This window comes from Salmo salar, chromosome ssa10 (assembly GCF_905237065.1).
Source record: "Salmo salar chromosome ssa10, Ssal_v3.1, whole genome shotgun sequence".
Classification (NCBI taxonomy): domain Eukaryota; kingdom Metazoa; phylum Chordata; class Actinopteri; order Salmoniformes; family Salmonidae; genus Salmo; species Salmo salar.
This window is the reverse complement of record NC_059451.1, coordinates 44,700,338-44,719,663: the sequence shown is the minus strand read 5'-3', so window position 1 is coordinate 44,719,663 and position 19,326 is coordinate 44,700,338. Positions and strand designations below refer to the sequence as shown.

The following is a 19,326-nucleotide window of genomic DNA, read 5'->3' as shown; positions in this document are numbered from 1 at the left end:
ACACATACACAAAATCCATGTCTCAATTGTCTCAAGGCTTCTTTAACCTGTCTCCTCCCCTTCATCTACACTGATTGAAGTGGATTTAACAAGTGACATCATTAAGGGATCATAACTTTCACCTGAATTCACCTGGTCAAGTCTATGTCATGGAAAGAGCAGGTGTTCTTAATGTTTTGTACACTCAGTGTCTATACTTTCATATATTTTTATAGACCACATTATGTTATTTATATAGTCTTGATCTAGAGTTGGATGTCCACTCACATAAATAATTCCAATGTAGTTACTGTGATTAATATATTTGAAATGTTTCTCTCCATTATCCCCTGTCTCTTTGTCTATCGTTGTTCTAATCATTGCCAAGAGAAGACTGGCCCTGTCCTCCGTTTAATAGACCTACTTTCGTATTGGTTCATGTAAAAAACAAAATAATTTTCACTCTCTTTCTCCCCCCTCTCACTCTTTCTCTTTCTCCCCCTCTCACTCCCTCTCTTTCTCTTTCTTCCCCCTCTCACTCCCTCTCTTTCCCTTTCATTAATGTCTTATCTTCTTCCCCCTCTCACTCCCTCTCTTTCCCTCCTGTTAAATGCTCCCATTAAAATGTCTGTATCTTATTGTCTTTCTCCCACCCCCTCACATCCCAGCTCTCTTCTTGCGTCTGGAGGCTCCTATGAACAACATCACCACGTCTCTGGGCCAGACAGCAGAGCTGCTGTGTCGTGTGTCCGGTAACCCCACTCCCACGGTGCGCTGGCTGAAGAACGACGCCCCCGTGGTCCAGGAGCCTCGCCGGATCTCCTACCGACAAACGCCCTACGGTTCCCGCCTCCGCATCCGTAACCTGGACACTACAGACACAGGCTACTTCCAGTGTGTGGCCACTAACAGCTACGGCACCGTCTCCACCACAGGAGTACTCTTCGTCAAGTTTGGTAAGACTAGTAGAACGAGGCTTTGAGATTGTTATGAAGTGTTTAGAAGTCTCCAATGAAGCAGCTATTAATGCCATCAATCAAACCAAGCAATTTCATGCATTTAGAGTGATTATCTAAAGCTGTCTGTCTGGTCTATCTAATCAACGCATGTTCAAAGTAGTTGGGAGAGAGGTCAGAGTTGACTCTCTGCTTTGATAGCATGAGCTTAGTGTAGATCTGCATGTGGTTGGGGCCAGAGCTAGGCCGCATGGCTCTAGCAGCTATGGAGAAGACGTCTGGTAACGTGGTTGGGGCCAGAGCTAGGCCGCATGGCTCTAGCAGCTATGGAGAAGACGTCTGGTAATATGTGGTTGGGGCCAGAGCTAGGCCGAATGGCTCTAGCAGCTATGGAGAAGACGTCTGGTAATATGTGGTTGGGGCCAGAGCTAGGCCGAATGGCTCTAGCAGCTATGGAGAAGACGTCTGGTAACGTGGTTGGGGCCAGAGCTAGGCTGCATGGCTCTAGCAGCTATGGAGAAGACGTCTGGTAACAATTGTTACCCCTGTTGTTTAAATCATCCCTGTCTTCTCTTCCAGATCCACTCCCTACACCAATGCCAGGAAGGCCCTATCCGTAAGTTAAAACAATTCTGTCCATCCATTTGTTTTTACAAACCACAACCCAACACTGGCTCCTGTTACAAACAGATAGAGAGGGGAAGAAAGATACAAACCTCTGAAGACATGAATGAGATGATAGCTAATCCTTAAGGTGAAAGAACGGGTGGAAAGGTTGTGAAATAAAGTGATGAGTTAATAGTCGTGAAAGGAGAAGTGTTTCCATGATGGCTGGCCAAGGCTTTCACGTCAGTCACATACTTTATGGACTTCTTATGGACTTCAGAGCTTGACAGAGGAAAGCTTGTGGATTTTTCTCTGAATCATTGACAGATCAGGTTCCCTTAGTGTGAACTCTTCTCAAACCTCTAAAGATGATGCTGCTTCAAGTAGATGTGTGATCTGGGTGTGACTCTTGTGTCAGATAGATTGAGTGTAAATAGAGAGAGATGGAGTAGAGACAGCTCAGGGTACAGTAGAGTGAGAACAGGCATCTTATCACCAGATCTCATCTCTACTGTACTGTACTCTACTGTACTCTACTGTATTCTACTATACTGTACTATACTGGACTCTCCCTCCTTCTCCTCCTCTCCTCCGCCTCTTTCTCATCCTCTTCTCTACTCCTCCTCCTGCTCCTCTTCTCTCTGCTCCTCCTTTCTCTCTCATCCTCTTCTCTCTACTCCTCCTCCTGCTCCTCCTCCTCCTCCTCCTGCTCATCCTCTCTCCCTCCTCATCCTCCCCTTCCATGGTGTACTTTCCTCCTGGTTCACTAGTCTGTGTTAGGACCCTCTGAACTATCTTTGTGTCCTCATTTCAACACGTTCTCCTGTGGACTGTCCTGTGATGTGGATATGGAGAGAGAGTGTATTTACTCAATGGTTTATTAACTGGCAAACATACATGTATACAGAGGTTCAATGTAGTTTGTTTTGTCAAGTAAATAGAATTGTCGATGTTTGCTTTAGAGCTCTCTGAAGTTGTATAGGAGAAATGTGCATGTTGTTTTCTATAGAGCTTCAATCTCTTTGGTTCCAAGGAAGGGGATTTTTCCTCAATGACAGCATCAAGGCAGCAAGCCATATTCCACACACATACACAAACGTACAATGTCAAGGCAGCGAGCCATATTCCATGGAAAAGGCAGGGTATATTGGAACATCAAACAGGTTGGCATGATGGGGAAATTCACAAAGCCACAGCCACACACACACACACACACACACACACACACACACACACACACACACACACACACACACACACACACACACACACACACACACACACACACACACACACACACACACAGAGAGAGACACACACATACACACTTACAGTACATGGTCTCACACAACTAAACTCAGCAAAAAAAGAAACGTCCCTTTTTCAGGACCCTGTCTTTCAAAGATAATTCATAAAAATCCAAATAACTTCACAGATCTTCATTGAAAAGGGTTTAAACACTGTTTCCCATGCTTGTTCAATGAACCATAAACAATTAATGAACATGCACCTGTGGAACGGTCATTAAGACACTAACAGCTTACAGACGGTAGGCAATTAAGGTCACAGTTATGAAAACTTAGGACACTAAAGAGGCCTTTCTACTGACTCTAAAAAACACCAAAAGAAAGATGCCCATGGTCCTTGCTCATCTGCGTGAACGTGCCTTAGGCATGCTGCAAGGAGGCAGGAGGACTGCTGATGTGGCCAGGGCAATAAATTGCAATATCTGTACTGTGAGACACCTAAGACAGCGCTACAGGGAGACAGGATGGACAGCTGATCATCCTCGCAGTGGCAGACCACGTGTAACAACACCTGCACAGGATCAGTACATCTGAACATCACACCTGTGGGACAGGTACAGGATTACAACAACAACTACCCGAGTTACACAAGGAATGCACAATCCCTCCATCAGTGCTCAGACTGTCCGCAATAGGCTGAGAGAGGCTGGACTGAGGGCTTGTAGGCCTGTTGTAAGGCAGGTCCTCACCAGACATCACCGGCAACAATGTCGCCTATGGGCACAAACCCACCATCGCTGAACCAGACAGGACTGGCAAAAAGTGCTCTCACTGACGAGTCGCGGTTTTGTCTCACCAGGGGTGATGGTCGGATTTGCGTTTATCGTCGAAGGAATGAATGTTACACCGAGGCCTGTACTCTGGAGCGGGATCGATTTGGAGTTGGAGGATCCGTCATGGTCTGGGGCGGTGTGTCACAGCATCATCGGTGTCGTGTCTTTGGGCATCATTAACTTGAAGACATGTTTATCAAATAACTCTCTGTAATTATTATTACGCGATTAACTGATTAATCGTGTAACTGTAATTAACTAGGAGGTCGGGGCACCAAGGAAAATATTCAGATTACACAGTTATAATTTTCCTAATATAACTGTCAGATATTATAACATTATATATTATATTATATTATAATATCTGACCGATTATCTTCTGATTAATGACGTATTATTACCTCGCGTCCAGTCTCATTCCAAACGTAGTAAATTGTTGTTATCTCCACGAACCCAGTCTTCACTAAGTCATCCATACATCAATTGTCTTAAAATCATTTATTTACTAAACTAAGTAATTCACAGAAAGCATACAAAACAGTAGGTATCGTTACAAAGCAATGGTAGAGTAATGTGCCCTAGTGGGCTAAACCGGCATGGCGGCTTGTTAAACAAAGGGTGATAAAGGGCAGCTGAGGAGGCACAACAGAGTTGATAAATATTAATAATTGATTTGCTAATCCTTTGCACATGAACGCTCACTCATTCGGAAACAATTGCAATCAATATATATATTTACGCTCAGTGTGTCGTCGTGATCTTTGTTGGAGAGTTTCGTCCTCTCTCGCTCTATCTCTCGGTTAGAATGGATCTTTCAAAGCGACATTCATTAATGTTGTTATAGAATGGGTGTTTCGTCGGTCTTCGCGTTCAATGACACCGAATTTCTAGCTGCAGACTAGTAATTCATATCAAAGACTTGTTATTATTCTGTCGGTATCGATAGTCTAAAAGTTTAACCACGTGGTATGGTTAAAGTTCAGTAGAGGAATGCATGGTCAAACCTTGGCTCTCTCTTCTCGAGGTAAGCTGATCATAAGAAAGAAACCCTGGGTGGGGCTTATATACTGAATGTAGAAAAGGCTGTCACATGACGCCTTGTCCTGTCTGTGTCCCTGGGGGCGTGCCGACGACTTAGTTAAGCTTTGAACAGACATACAATTCTCTCACATTAACAAAAGTACATAGCATCTCAACATATTCCAAATAGCTTTATCCTTATTCATACATTTTATACAACCATTAGATGTAAGTCTCATCGCTGAGGCTAGTATATAAACCTTAGTATGGTAATATGGCCATATTGTCTCTAATGACTTTCACAAAATTGTACCAAACGGACCAGTTCATAGCTGGATTCTTGACCGATCTTTTATACCTTCTCCAGAACCTAAATGTCGTTCGGTTCTCCAATCCTGTGAGGTGGAAGAATCCTTTGTTCTCTATACGAAAACCCACTCTGTCTCAAAACTGTGGCCTGTGAGGCAGGACATTCCCTTTGGAATTTACGACCGCCTTCACACAGCCTTGTGTCAGAAGTATAGATGTCGGGGGATGGTGCATAGAAAACCCAGAGGGCAAGGTCATGACATCGGACTGAGCTTGTTTTCATTGCAGGCAATCTCAACGCTGTGAATTACAGGGAAGACATCCTCCTCCCTCATGTGGTACCCTTCCTGCAGGCTCATCCTGACATGACCCTCCAGAATTGACAATGCTACCAGCCAAACTGCTCGTTCTGTGCGTGACTTCCTGCAAGACAGGAATGTCAGTGTTCTGCCATGGCCAGCAAAGAGCCCGGATCTCAATCCCATTGAGCACGTCTGGGACCTGTTGGATCGGAGGGTGAGGTCTAGGGCCATTCCCCCCAGAAATGTCCGGGAACTTGCAGGTGCCTTGGTGGAAAAGTGGGGTAACATCTCACAGGAAGAACTGACAAATCTGGTGCAGTCCATGAGGAGATGCATTGCAGTACTTAATCTTACATCTAGACGTTCTGCTAGCGGAACACCTGCTCCAATATCCAATGATAGGCGTGGCGCGAATGACAAATTCCTCAAAAATACAAAAACTTCAATTTTTCAAACATATTACTATTTTACAGCATTTTAAAGACAAGACTCTCCTTTATCTAACCACACTGTCCGATTTCAAAAAGGCTTTACAGCGAAAGAAAAACATTAGATTATGTCAGCAGAGTACCCAGCCAGAAATAATCAGACACCCATTTTTCAAGCTAGCATATAATGTCACAAAAAACAAAACCACAGCAAAATGCAGCACTAACCTTTGATGATCTTCATCAGATGACACGCCTAGGACATTATGTTATACAATACATGCATGTTTTGTTCAATCAAGTTCATATTTATATCAAAAACCAGCTTTTTACATTAGCATGTGTCGTTCAGAACTAGCATTTCCACCAAACACTTCCGGTGAATTTACAAAATTACTCACGATAAACGTTCACAAAAAACATAAATTATTTTAAGAATTATAGATACAGAACTCCTTTGTGCAATCGAGGTGTCCGATTTTAAAATAGCTTTTCGGTGAAAGCACATTTTGCAATATTCTGAGTAGATAGCCCAGCCATCACGGCTAGCTATTTAGACACCCACCAAGTTTAGCCCTGACCAAACTCCGATTTACTATTAGAAAAGTTTGATTACCTTTGGTGTTCTTCGTCAGAATGCACTCCCAGGACTGCTACTTCAATAACAAATGTTGGTTTGGTTCAAAATAATCCATAGTTATATCCAAATAGCGGCGTATGGTTCGTGCATTCAAGACACTATCCGAAGTGTAAATAAGGGTCAGGCGCACGACGCATTTTCGTGACAAAAAAAATCTAAATATTCCATTACCGTACTTCGAAGCATGTCAACCGCTGTTTAAAATACATTTTTATGCCATTTGTCTCGTAAAAAAGCGATAATATTCCGACCGGGAAAGCGTGTTTACGTACAAAGAGAGAGAAAATAAAAGCATGGGATCCCCTCGTGCACGAGCCTGAGTCTCATAGTACTGTGACCGGCCACTATCCAAACGCACTAATGTTTTTCAGCCAGGGGCTGCCTCGATATCATTCAGCTTTTTGCCGCCTTCTGAGAGCCCATGGGAGCCGTAGGAAGTGTCACGTAACAGCAGAGATCCCCTGTATTGGATAGAGATAATCAAGAAGGCCAAGAAATGGTCAGACAGGGTACTTCCTGTACAGAATCTTCTCAGGTTTTGGCCTGCCAAATGAGTTCTGTTATACTCACAGACACCATTCAAACAGTTTTAGAAACTTTGGAGTGTTTTCTATCCAAAGCTAATAATTATATGCATATTCTAGTTTCTGGGCAGGAGTAATAATCAGATTAAATCGGGTACGTTTTTTATCCGGCCGTGAAAATACTGCCCCCTAGCCATAACAGGTTAATGCAGCTGGTGGCCACACCAGATACTGACTGTTACTTTTGATTTTGACCCCCCCCCCCCCCTCCTTTGTTCAGGGACACATTATTCAATTTCTGTTGGTCACATGTCTGTGGAACTTCTTCAGTTTATGTCTCAGTTGTTGAATCTTGTTATGTTCATACAAATATTTACACATGTTAAGTTTGCTGAAAGTAAACACAGTTGACAGTGAGAGGACATTTCTTTTTTTGCTGAGTTTATTTCTGCCATACAATTTGTTTTTATTTACGTGTTGCTGAAATATCCTGCTAAACTTTCTTCCCATATTGTGCTGTCTTTCTCTAGACGACCTCTCAGGCGTGATGTGAAGTGTATTTTCTCCCTCACAGCCCCTCTCTGAGACTCAGCCAACTCTCCTCTCTGGCCACGCACCAGAGCATGTTAATGTTGATTGAAGTCCACAGCACCAGGACCTGCCTCTGTGCATAGGCTACAATCAGCTGGCCTGCCCAGGCAGAGGTGCAGGACAAAGCTGGACTCATATGGTTTAAACACAGTCATTATGGCCTTTCATTAAATCACACAGCACAGGGCCTCTTTTGACCTGGACCAGGGGCCGGGGATGAGCCCTGTTGGTCGTCATTAGTGTCATTGTCAGCTGATTAGCTGTCAGATGGGCGGCAGGGCAGATCTACATTAGGGAGATGGGGTCAGCTAATGGTGGCATGTGGCATGTGAAGGCCTCTGAGGTTGTTTTGGTATTTTCTATTGAAGTGTCAAAATGTCAGTCATGGTTGTGGAGGTGGACTGGGTAGAGAAGCACCTGGTTTAGCTGGAGTAAGACTGACTGAGGCTCCTAGTTGTTGCGTTTGTGGTCAGGGAAAAGATGTACAGTTTTCCCATAGGGTTTGCAGTTTGGTTTTCTCCCTGTAGGTTTTTAGTGGTCACTGATGGGGGTTCTTGGTCTTTGCCCAGTGGTTCTTCTGTATGCATACGCTGGTCTGGTGGGGTTTATATGGTGGACACTAATGTATGTAATATTTATGCCCTGGCCTGAATATGTCAAGTAGGCCAGCCACAGTCAGACCCAGAGCCCACAGCACTTCAGCCCACAGCCCAGAGGCCAGCCGTCCCTGTGTACATTACGCTGTGGCTTTGATCAGACCAGACCTGACATCAGCTCAGCCACAGCTGGACATATCATGGAGAGAAGGAGGGTGTGTGATAGAGGAAGTGAGGGGTGAGAGTGAGCTAAAGAATCAGAGATACAAACAGACGGAGAGAAAGTAAGGAAAGAGAGAGGGGATAAGGAATAGAGGAGAGACAGACAGGGGCTGGAACATTTTAGTCCTGCTGTCAATGTTATGGTAATTAGATGGGCGAACATCCAAACATGGAACCCTGAGGGTCAACACATACACACACCCTGGGGTCAACACATACACACACCCTGGGGTCAACATATACACACACCCTGGGGTCAACACTGTGCTGCTGGATGGCTTAGGACAGGGCTTCTCAAACTTTTGGGGGCTGGGGACCCCTTCATAATCAGAACAGAACTTGAGTGCTAAAAAAAACATACAAGGAGTTTTACTATGATTTCGGCAGTCCAGACAAACTAAGTCTTGGGCCCTGGGATGAAAAACATTTAGCAACATTTTCGGAGCGAAGACGTTGCAGTTTTCAAGCTAATTTCCTGCAATTCTACATATTTTGCCATGAGGCAGAGAGAAAACATTTCACTTCTAAATCTTAAATTACAGAGCATTTATGTTTTTAAAAAAAATACATTTTAAGGGGAATACAAGAAGTATTGAGTTAAAAAAATCTATAATTGGTGGAGTACTGTGGATACCAATATCCCCGTTAGCCTCTCAGGCCCATGTTGCCCTGGCTTAAGAACATTAATTGTAAATTAAAGGAGCTATATGTAGTATTTTTGCATTGTAATTTCAGAAAATGTCCATAATATACCTTACAGCAGCGGTCCCCAACCTTTTTTGGGCCACGGACCGGTTTAATGTCAGACAATATTTTCACGGACCGGCCTTTAAGGTGTGACGGATAAATACACAAAATAAAATGATACGACCGGCATAAAAACTGTGGTATTTTTTAAAATATAATAATAAACGTGAATCCACTGTGTACTCGTATGCAACTTTATTAGCAGCGTCCTCGTAACATCGCACCAACAACATAACATGAGTAACATCCTCTCTGGCCCCTAACACTCTCTGGTCGCTATGGTAACGTTTAAACATGCCTTAAAAATAAGATACAACACAAAAACAAATATAAAGTGCATGAAAAATACAACTCACCATAACGCTAAATCAGTGGGAGCCCTGAGCTTGTTTCTCTGCAACGAGACAGTCCCATCTAGGGGTAATGGGAGACAATGACACCCGAAGTGTGTTGCTTATGTCCAATCTATTCCGTAATTTTGTTTTGGTTGCTGTCACTGCAGAAAATCCTGCTTCACACAAATAGGATGTCGGAAATGGCAACAGGGTTTTTAATGCTGTTGTGGCGATCTCAGCGTATTCTGCCGTGACTTTAATCCAGAACACCGGCAGAGTTGTTGTCTCGAACATACTTTTAAGGCCGCCGTCATTTGCGATCTCCAGCAGTTGATCTTCTTCTTGCATAGACATGCTGGATTCACCTGGTTTGTTGACAATTGGGTCGCGGATCCATTCCTTGGCAGTTCGTGGGTCTTTTGTGGTTGGGAAGTAGTGCTCAAACTCTTTTAAAAGCAAAGACAGGTGATCGTGCACCAGCTGGGACAATGAAGGCTCGGGCTCAGTCTCTTCCAAAATCCCCGCAAATGTTTGAAACATGTCAAATATGCCTCTGTTCACGCGCCGTCCCCACAAATCCAGTTTGGCTTTAAATGCAGCTACTTTATCTGCCAACTTGAAGACAGTTGTCATTTTCCCCTGAAGTGACCGATTGAGTTCATTGAGCAGGTTTAATATGTCGCACAAGTAAGCAAGTTTTGCGACCCATTCCTCGTCACTGAAATGTGCTGCCAGCGGTGACTTTTTTTCTGAGAGAAATCTCTGCAGCGGCTCTCGTAATTCAAACACTCTGGCCAGCGATCTCCCTCGGGATAACCATGTTATTTCTGTGTATAAGAGAAGCTGTCTGTGCTCCGCGTTCATTTTTCAAAATAAAACATCGTTCAGACTCAGATAATAAATAAAACGGAAATAATGTAAGTTATTTCTTCTTTCTCTGCGGCCCGGTACCAAATGACCGGGGGGTTGGGGACCGCTGCCTTACAGTAACAGTGGAATGATAGTGTTTCATAATACCCCCCCCCCAAAAAAAAAAAAAAATATTGGGCCCACACAAAATTGCATTCTAATGGTGCAGCCTTCTTATTGGTCGCCAAAAGATGGACCGTCTCTTGTTGTCACATTGACTGGGGACAGCAAATCTCTTCTTGTCACATTGACTGGGGACAGCAAATCTCTTGTTGTCGAATTGACTGGGGCCAGAAAATCTCTTGTTGTCAAATCGACTGGGGCCAGCAAATCTCTTGTTGTCAAATTGAATGGGGCAAATCTCATTAGAATTTTGTGTGTGCCCAATAAAAATGTAAAAAATATTGTGAAACACTATCATTCCACTATTACTGTAGATATATTACAGACAATGTCTGAAATTACAATGCAAAAATAAAGTTAAAGTTCCTTTAATATTATTACATTGCATTGTATTGTGTTGTACCCTCTAAACATTGTATTGTGTTGTACCCTCTAAACATTGTATTTTGTTGTACCCTCTAAACATTGTATTGTGTTGTACCCTCTAAACATTGTATTGTGTTGTACCCTCTAAACATTGTATTGTGTTGTACCCTCTAAACTTATTCTACGGATCCCTTGGACAAAATTTGTTTAAACGACACCAATCCCGTTAGCGGGATTGATTTTGACAATAGCCAGTGAAAATCAGCGCGCCAAATTCAAAACCACAAATCTAATCATTTCAATTTCTCAAACATACGACTATTTTACACCATTTTAAAGATACACTTCTACTGAATCGATCCACGTTGTCCGATTTCAAAAAGGCTTTACAGCGAAAGCAAAACATTAGATTATGTTAGGACAGTACATATACAAAAATAACCACACAGCCATTTTCCAAGCAAGGAGATGTGTCACAAAAACCAGAAAACCAGCTAAGATTATGCACTAACCTTTGACGATCTTCATCAGATTACACTCCTAGGACATCATGTTACACAATACATGCATTTTTTTGTTCGATCAAGTTGATATTTATATCCAAAGACCCAATTTTACATTGGCGCATGATGTTCAGAAAATATTTTGCCTCCAATACTGCTGGTGAACCAGCACAACAATTTACAAAAATACTCATCATAACGTTGATAAAATATTAAACTGTTATTCAAAGAATTATAGATGAACATCTCCTTTATACAACCGCTGTGACAGATTTCAAAAAAGCTTCACGGGGAAAGCACACTTTGCAATAATCTGAGTACTGCGCTCAGAAAAATACACTAGGCAATACAGATACCCTCCATTTTGGAGTCATCTAAAATCATAAATAGCATTAGAAATATTCACTTACCTTTGATCTTCATCAGAAGGCACTTCCAGGTATCCCAGGTCCACAATAAATGTTGTTTTGTTCGATAAAGTCCATCATTTATTTCCAAATACCTCCTTGTTGTTTGCGCGTTCAGTAAGCTACTCCAAATGTAGGAAGCGTGCAAGAAATTTCACGACGAAAAGTCAATAAAAGTTCTATTTACGTTCGTTGAAACATGTCAAACGTTGTAAAGCATCAATCTTTAGGGCCTTTTTTAACGTAAAACTTCAATAATATTCCAACCGGACGATTCCAATGTCTTGAAAAATGTTATGGAACACAGCTACCTCCTCATGTGAATGCGTGCCAATGAACTCATGTCCTTCTCTGTTCACTGCAAAAGGCTGAAAGAAGGTTCTAAAGACTGTTGACATCTAGTGGAAGCCTGTGTGTTAGATAGGCAATGACTTTGAAAGATTCCAAGCATCAGATTTCCACTTCCTGGTTGGATTTTTCTCAGGTTTTTGCCTGCCATATGAGTTCTGTTATACTCACAGACACCATTCAAACAGTTTTAGAAACATCAGCGTGGTTTCTATCCAAATCTACTAATAATATGCATATCCTAGCTTCTGAGTTTGAGTAGGAGGCAGTTTAATATGGGCACGTATTTCATCCAAAAGTGTAAATACTGCCCCCTACACGTAAGAAGTTAATCTGTTGTTAGTAATATTCATAAAACATGTTTTATGTACATTATGTTTTTATTTTTTTTCATTTATTTTGTATATATTTTGAGATCTGGCCGCGGACCCCCCAGTACCTCGGACCCCGCTTTGAGAACCCCTGGTCAATTAGCCACGCCTGTACAGGTCCATGTATCAGGGGGACGGTTAAAACATGCAGAACTCCTTCCTCCATCCTGTCCATGTCCCGTTTGCCCCTCATCTGCTCTGTGAGCCCTGCCTGCCTGCCTGTCTGCCTGCCTGTCTACCTGTACCATGTAACATGGCGTTAGAGCTGTTCATTCACAGCTTTTAATAACTGCTTAATGTTTTCTCTGCTTATTCTTTTACGTGAGTTCCTTTACAGGGACCACCTGGAATCTGCGGTAACACAATCCTTGGGAGGAGGTATAGGAAGGGGGGGACAATGACGCCCGTTGTGGCAGCGACTGGTTGTCAGTCATGTTGGCGGCCACGGGCGCCTGGCCTAACACCTCTCTCCTCCTTTGCCCTCCCTCCCTCGTTCCCTCCCTCCCTAGCTCCCTCTCTCTTCAGAGATGTTTTCACAGGCCAGAACAAACACACGAGGGGGAAAAATGGCTCTGCGTCCAAAATTAGCTCCTTCTGGAGCAGCGAGCAGGCTCCTTACACCAACCACCCTCCTTCTTCAGGAAAAGAGAGCAGGAGAGAGGGGGGGGAGAAAAAAACAGAAGAAAAAAAACTGTTAGTGGGGGATGGAAGATGGTGAGTGTCATTAACACTTGGTTGTGTATGCTCTTTGATCATGGCCTTGGGTCGCAGTATTCACCTCAGATTAGGACTGAGAGAACCAAGATTTAACTCTAAACAGACAGAGATCGTACACTTCAAATCAAATGTTATTTGTCACATACACATGTTTAGCAGATGTTATTGCGGGTGTAGCGAAATGCTTGTAAAATACTTAATATAAGGTTGTCTGGTCTCCACAAGTAAGGCTGAAAGAGTGGAGACTAGAACCCAAAGAACATCGGGTAGAGAGAGGGAGGGGTGGGAGACATGGAGAGAGAACAAGAGAAAGAGTATGTTCATTCTTTCATTCTGTCTTCCTGATGTTTAGGACATGCTGTAAATACAACCACAAAGGCCTCAGAGAACAAGCCTCATTCATGAAATTGACCAAATGAATAATGTGTGAAACTGTAGCCATAGTTTTTACCTTATCAACAGAGCATCAGTTAAATGTAAAGCGACCAGATTTCTGGTCTGAGATTTTCCTATTAAGATACCGGGTGATGTATACAGCCGTGAATTGGTTGGTGTGTATGAATATATGAAACGTGGTGAGCAGCCTTTCTACAAGCATCTATCTCCTGTACAGACCAAAAGCCCGGCGTCTAAGCCTGTGTTTACAGTACAGTGTTGTCTGCTGTTAAAAAAAAGAGAAATACCACTGTCAGACCTGTTTAACGTTCCCAAAGCTTTTTCTCTCTCAACTAGAGCAGGACTTTTCTCTCAGCGCTGAAAAAAGCAATTACAAAAATATGAGTGCTTATTTTCCCACTCTTCCCTTCCATCCCTTCACCAACCCCACCCGCCTCGTATGGCAGGATAAGAGAGAGAGGGGTTTTAACGAAGACCAGATCCCCTTCTCTCCTATCTCTCTCTCCTCTCTCTGCCTATATCTTTCTCTCCCTCTCTCACTCCCATGTCTCTCTTTTCATCTCCTTGCTGATATCTGTCTGTCTTATTCTCCTTCCCCCACCTCTAATTTGTCGATCCTACTCCTCTCTCTCTTTCTCTCGCTCTCTCGCTTTCTCTTTCTCTCAATTCAATCATATTCAAAGGGATTTATTGGCATGGGAAACATATGTTTACATTGCCAAAGCAAGTGAAATAGATAATACACAAAAGTGAAATAAACAACAAAAACATTACACTCACAAGTTCCAAAGGAATAGAGACATTTCAAATGTCATATTATGGCTATATACAGTGTTGTAATGATGTGCAAATAATTAAAGTACAAAAGGGAAAATAAGTCAACATAAATATGGGATGTATTTACAATGGTGTTTGTTCTTCACTGGTTGCCCTTTTATTGTGGCAACAGGTCACAAATCTGGGTGCTGTGATGGCACACTGTGGTATTTCACCCAATAGATATGGGAGTTTATCAAAATGTAGTTTGTTTTCTAATTCTTTGTGGGTCTTTGTAATCTGAGGGAAATGTGTCTCTAATATGGTCATACATTTGGCAGGAGGTTAGGAAGTACAGCTCAGTTTCCACCTCATTTTGTGGGCAGTGTGCACATAGCCAGTCGATCCTGACTTCTCCACATCCCCACAGCATGATGCTGCCACCACCATGCTTCACCGTAAGGCCAGGTGATGAGACCTGGTTTCCTACAGACGTAACGCTTGGCATTCAGGCCAAAGAGTTCAATCTTGGTTTCATCAGACCAGAGAATCTTGTTTCTCATGGTATGAGAGTTCTTTACGTGTCTTTTGGCAAACTCCAAGTGGGCTGTCATGTGCCTTTTACTGAGGAGTGGCTTCCGTCTGGCCACTCTACTATAAAGGCCTGATTGATGGAGTGCTGCAGAGCTGGTTGCTCTTCTGGAAGATTCTCCCATCTCCACAGAGGAACTCTGGAGCTCTGTCAGAGTGACCATCGGATTCTTGGTCACCTCCCTGACCATGTCCCTTCTCCCCTGATTGCTCAGTTTGGCCAGGCGGCCAGCTCTAGGAAGAGTCTTAGTGGTTCCAAACTTCTTGTGTTCTTATGGACGTTCAATGCTGTAGACATTTTTTTGGTACCCTTCCCCAGATCTGTGCCTCGACACAATCCTGTCTCAGAGCTCTACGGACAATTCCTTCGACCTTATGGCTTGTTTTTTGCTCTGACATGCTCTGTCAACTGTGGGACCTTATGTAGACAGGTGTGTGCCTTTCCAAATCATGTCCAATGAATTGAATTTACCACAGGTGGACTCCAATCAAGTTGTAGAAACATCTCAAGGATGATCAATGGAAACAGGATGCACCTGAGCTCAATTTTGAGTCTCATAGCAAAGGGTCTGAATACTTATGTAAATGTATTTATTTTATTAGCAAACTTAGCAAAAATTGTTTTTGCTTCATCATTATTGGGTATCGTGTGTAGATTGAGGGAAACATTTTTTTTTAATCCATTTTAGAATGAGGCTATAATGTAACAAAATGTGGCGAAAGTGAAGGGGTCTGAATACTTTCCGAATGCACTGTTATTAGAGAATCCAGTGGGTTCTGGTAGTCTTTAATAGTTGATTCTAAGATTTGTATTTGATCATGTATATGTTTTTGCTGTTTGTTCTTTGTTACAGAGCCACAAGAATTGGAGCAGTGATGTATCTATACAGCTCCGTTTTGGATAGTTAACTCTTCATGTTGTTTTTGTTTAGTGTGTTCCAATTTTCCCAGAAGTGGTTAGATTCTATAGATTCTTCGATCACATTGAGCTGATTTGACGTGCTGTCCTTATTGTATTTCTATATTGTTTTAGTGATTCACCATAGTGAAGGCGTAGGCTCAGGTTTTCTGGGTCTCTATGTTTTTGGTTGGACAGGTTTCTCAATTTCTTTCTTAGGTTTTTGCATTCTTCATCAAACCATTTTTCATTGTTGTTCATTTTCTTAAGTTGTCTGCTTGAACATTTTAGATTTAATAGGGAATCTGAGAGGTCAAATATACGGTTTCGATTTTCTACTGCAAAGTAGACACCTTCACTATTACAGTGGAACATTTTGTCCAGGAAGTTATCTAGAGGTGCACGAGTTGTAACCTGTTTTTTGTTGGTTGTTTTGTCATAGTTGTGTCTAGGGGGGCATATTTGGGAGGGAATGCTGTCACCTCCAGGTAGGTGTTTGTCCCCCTGTGTGCTAAGAGTCTCAGGATCATGTCCTGTTCTGGCATTTAGGTCGCCACAGACTAGTACATGTCCCTGGGCCTGGAAATTGTTGATCTCTCCCTCTAGGTGTCACGGCTGTTTAAATGATCGGACCAAAATGCAGCGTCTGTTTCGTTCCACATATTTATTAGACTGTGAAACTTAATGCAATACCAAAATAAACTGAAGGACAAAACAACAAACCGTGACGCAGGAGGAACAAACACTACTCACAAAATATAATCACCCACAAAAACAGGTGGGACAAACATCAACTTAAATATGACCTCCAATTAGAGACAACGACAACCGGCTGCCTCTAATTGGAGGTCATGCCAAACAAAAACCAACATAGTAATACAAAACTAGAAACTGAACATAGACATGCAAAAACAGACAAACACCCCTGTCACGCCCTGACCTACTCTACCATAGAAAATAACAACTTACTATGGTCAGGACGTGACAGTACCCCCCCCCAAAGGTGCGGACTCTGACCACACCTATAAAAAAACAACAGAACCCCCCCAAACATCAACCCCCCCCAAAAAAAAATAACATAAAGGGAGGTTAGGTTGGGTGACTAATGTCTATGGCTGATCCCCCCGCTTCTGTGTGTCCGGAGGAACCAGACCATGGATCATCACCGGAGGCTTCGGACCGCCAACTGCCGCTGAAGACTCTGGGCTAAAGGCTACCGCTGAAGACTCTGGGCTGCAGACCGCCGCTGAAGACTCTGGGCTGCAGACCGCCGCTGAAGGCCCCGGGCTGAGGAGCGTCGCTGGAGGCCCCGGGCTGAGGAGCGTCGCTGGAGGCCCCGGGCTGAGGAGCGTCGCTGGAGGCCCCGGGCTGAGGAGCGTCGCTGGAGGCCCCGGGCTGATTAGCGTCGCTGGAGGCTCCGGGCTGAGGAGCGTCGCTGGAGGCTCCGGACTGGGGAGCGTCGCTGGAAGCTCCGGACTGGGGAGCGTCACTGGAGGCTCCGGACTAGGGAGCGTCGCTGGAGGCCTGATGTGTGGGACTGGCATAGGAGGTGCCAGACTAGTAACACGCACCTCAGGGCAAGTGCGGGGAGCAGGAACAGGACACCCCGGACTGGGCAGGCGCACTGGAGGCCTGATGCGTGGAGCTGGCATAGGAGGCACCAGACTAGTAACACGCAACCCAGGGCGAGAGCGAGGAGGAGGCACAGGACGTACTGGGCTCCGCAGGCGCACCGGAGGTCTGGAGCTTAGAGCTGGCACACCCCGTCCTGGCTGGATGGGTTATTTGAGCCAAGCAAGGGCGGAGCGCCGGCACAGGACGAACTGGGCTGTGCTGTTGAATGGGGGGTACCGTGCATAGACCAGATACGCTGAGCCGGCGCACTTCTTCCTGGCTGACGGCCAACTCTAGCACGGCAACGGTGAGGAGCTTGTACCGAGCGCACCGGGCTGTGAGTGCGCACTGGCGACACAGTGCGCATCACCGCATAACACGGTGCTTGCTCGGTTACTCGCTCCCCACGGTAAGCACGGGGAGTTGGCTCAGGTCTTAAAACCGCCTTAGCCAATCTGCTCGTGTGCCCCCCCCAAAAAAAATGTTTTGGTGCTGCCTCTCGTCCTTGCCTCTTGGTGGATATAGCGCATCATAGTATCGCCGCTCCGCTCTTGCTGCCTCAATCTCCTCCTTCGGACGGCAATACTCCCCAGCCTGCCTCCAGGGTCCTTTCCCGTCCAATATCTCCTCCCAAGTCCATTTTTCCCGCTGCTCCATTCCACGCTGCTTGGTCCTTTGGCGGTGGGTGATTCTGTCACGGCTGTTTAAATGATCGGACCAAAATGCAGCGTTTGTTTCGTTCCACATATTTATTAGACTGTGAAACTTAATGCAATACCAAAATAAACTGAAGGACAAAACAACAAACTGTGACGCAGGAGGAACATAAGGGGGGCCTATATAGGGTCTCTCTCTCGTAAACTGTCGCACACAGACACAAAGACACACACATAGTTTATGTCTCTGTTTACATTGAACTTATTATAACATTACACATTAAACATTTTTTCAATTGCTTTGGTGCTATTTTCTAAGTATGTGGTGACTTTTCAAAACTCCTAGTATAAAACTACAAACTGGTAACAACGCAGCAAGACTCATATTCAAAACTTTAATTGTGCATTGATTTTTTGTTTTAAGACATCTTTCACCACACAATTATTGATCCACACTATACGTTTACTGTGAAATACCATGAGAACATTGATTTAATAACAAAAACACAACATAATGATATCTTTAGTTATTTTAACCAGTTAATCCAAGGCAAAACATTCTAAAATACATGTTTCAAAATTGCCTTTTGAATGTACTATGCTACAGTACTGTAAATTAGAATACATTGTTTTCACATTAGGCAATACACTTGTACTACCCATTAAAATGTACTGAATCACTTTTCCATCATTTCTATCCTATATGTTATTAAAGGTGAGATTATCAAAGATACCTTTCACAATCATTGATGCAAAAAATGTATTGATTGTTCAGATGTACTTTAATAAAATGAAATAAATGAAGAAAAAAAAACTATGTTTAGCAGGGTCTATCAAACCTGTCTTGAGCATTTGGCCGTAGGTTATCATCGACAACGGAGTAAATGTCCTCATTGTTCATGCATCTAGGGAAAAACCTTTTGGTATGTTGAATCCAAGCCTGACAGATGGAAATCAAGACATGCCCCATCCATTGTAACGTAGATGCAGGGAGTCAGGAAACAAGGGCAGTGCGAGTTTAATGATAACGAACATGGAACAAACACAAAAACAAGAGAAGTGTTTAACAAGGAAACATAAACAATACTACCTGATGACTGACAGAACAGAGTGTTAGATAAATGGTAAGTATCAAGGTAGTAATGAAGTCCAGGTGTGACTGATAATGGGGAGCAGGTGTGCGTAATAATGGGTTGCCAGGACCGGTGGTTAGTAAACCAGCGCCGTCGAGCGCAGGAGCAGGGGAGCGGGAGTAGATGTGACATCAATGGTCTAAAGGAGGATGGTAGTCTCATCGGGATGGCAATCAATCATCTTCCACCTCTATTGTAATAGT

General features: G+C 43.5%; 1 protein-coding gene across 1 annotated transcript in view; it reads left to right on the top strand.

Annotated features, from left to right (window-relative positions):
- The window catches only part of ror1 (receptor tyrosine kinase-like orphan receptor 1), a 253,072-nt gene that overhangs the window by 184,883 nt on the left and 48,863 nt on the right, over window positions 1-19,326 (top strand). Inside the window, exons 3-4 of the mRNA XM_045687800.1 lie at window positions 648-935; window positions 1,515-1,551. Of these exons, the coding sequence (XP_045543756.1) occupies window positions 648-935; window positions 1,515-1,551 (325 nt within the window). The remainder of the gene's footprint in view (window positions 1-647; window positions 936-1,514; window positions 1,552-19,326) is intronic.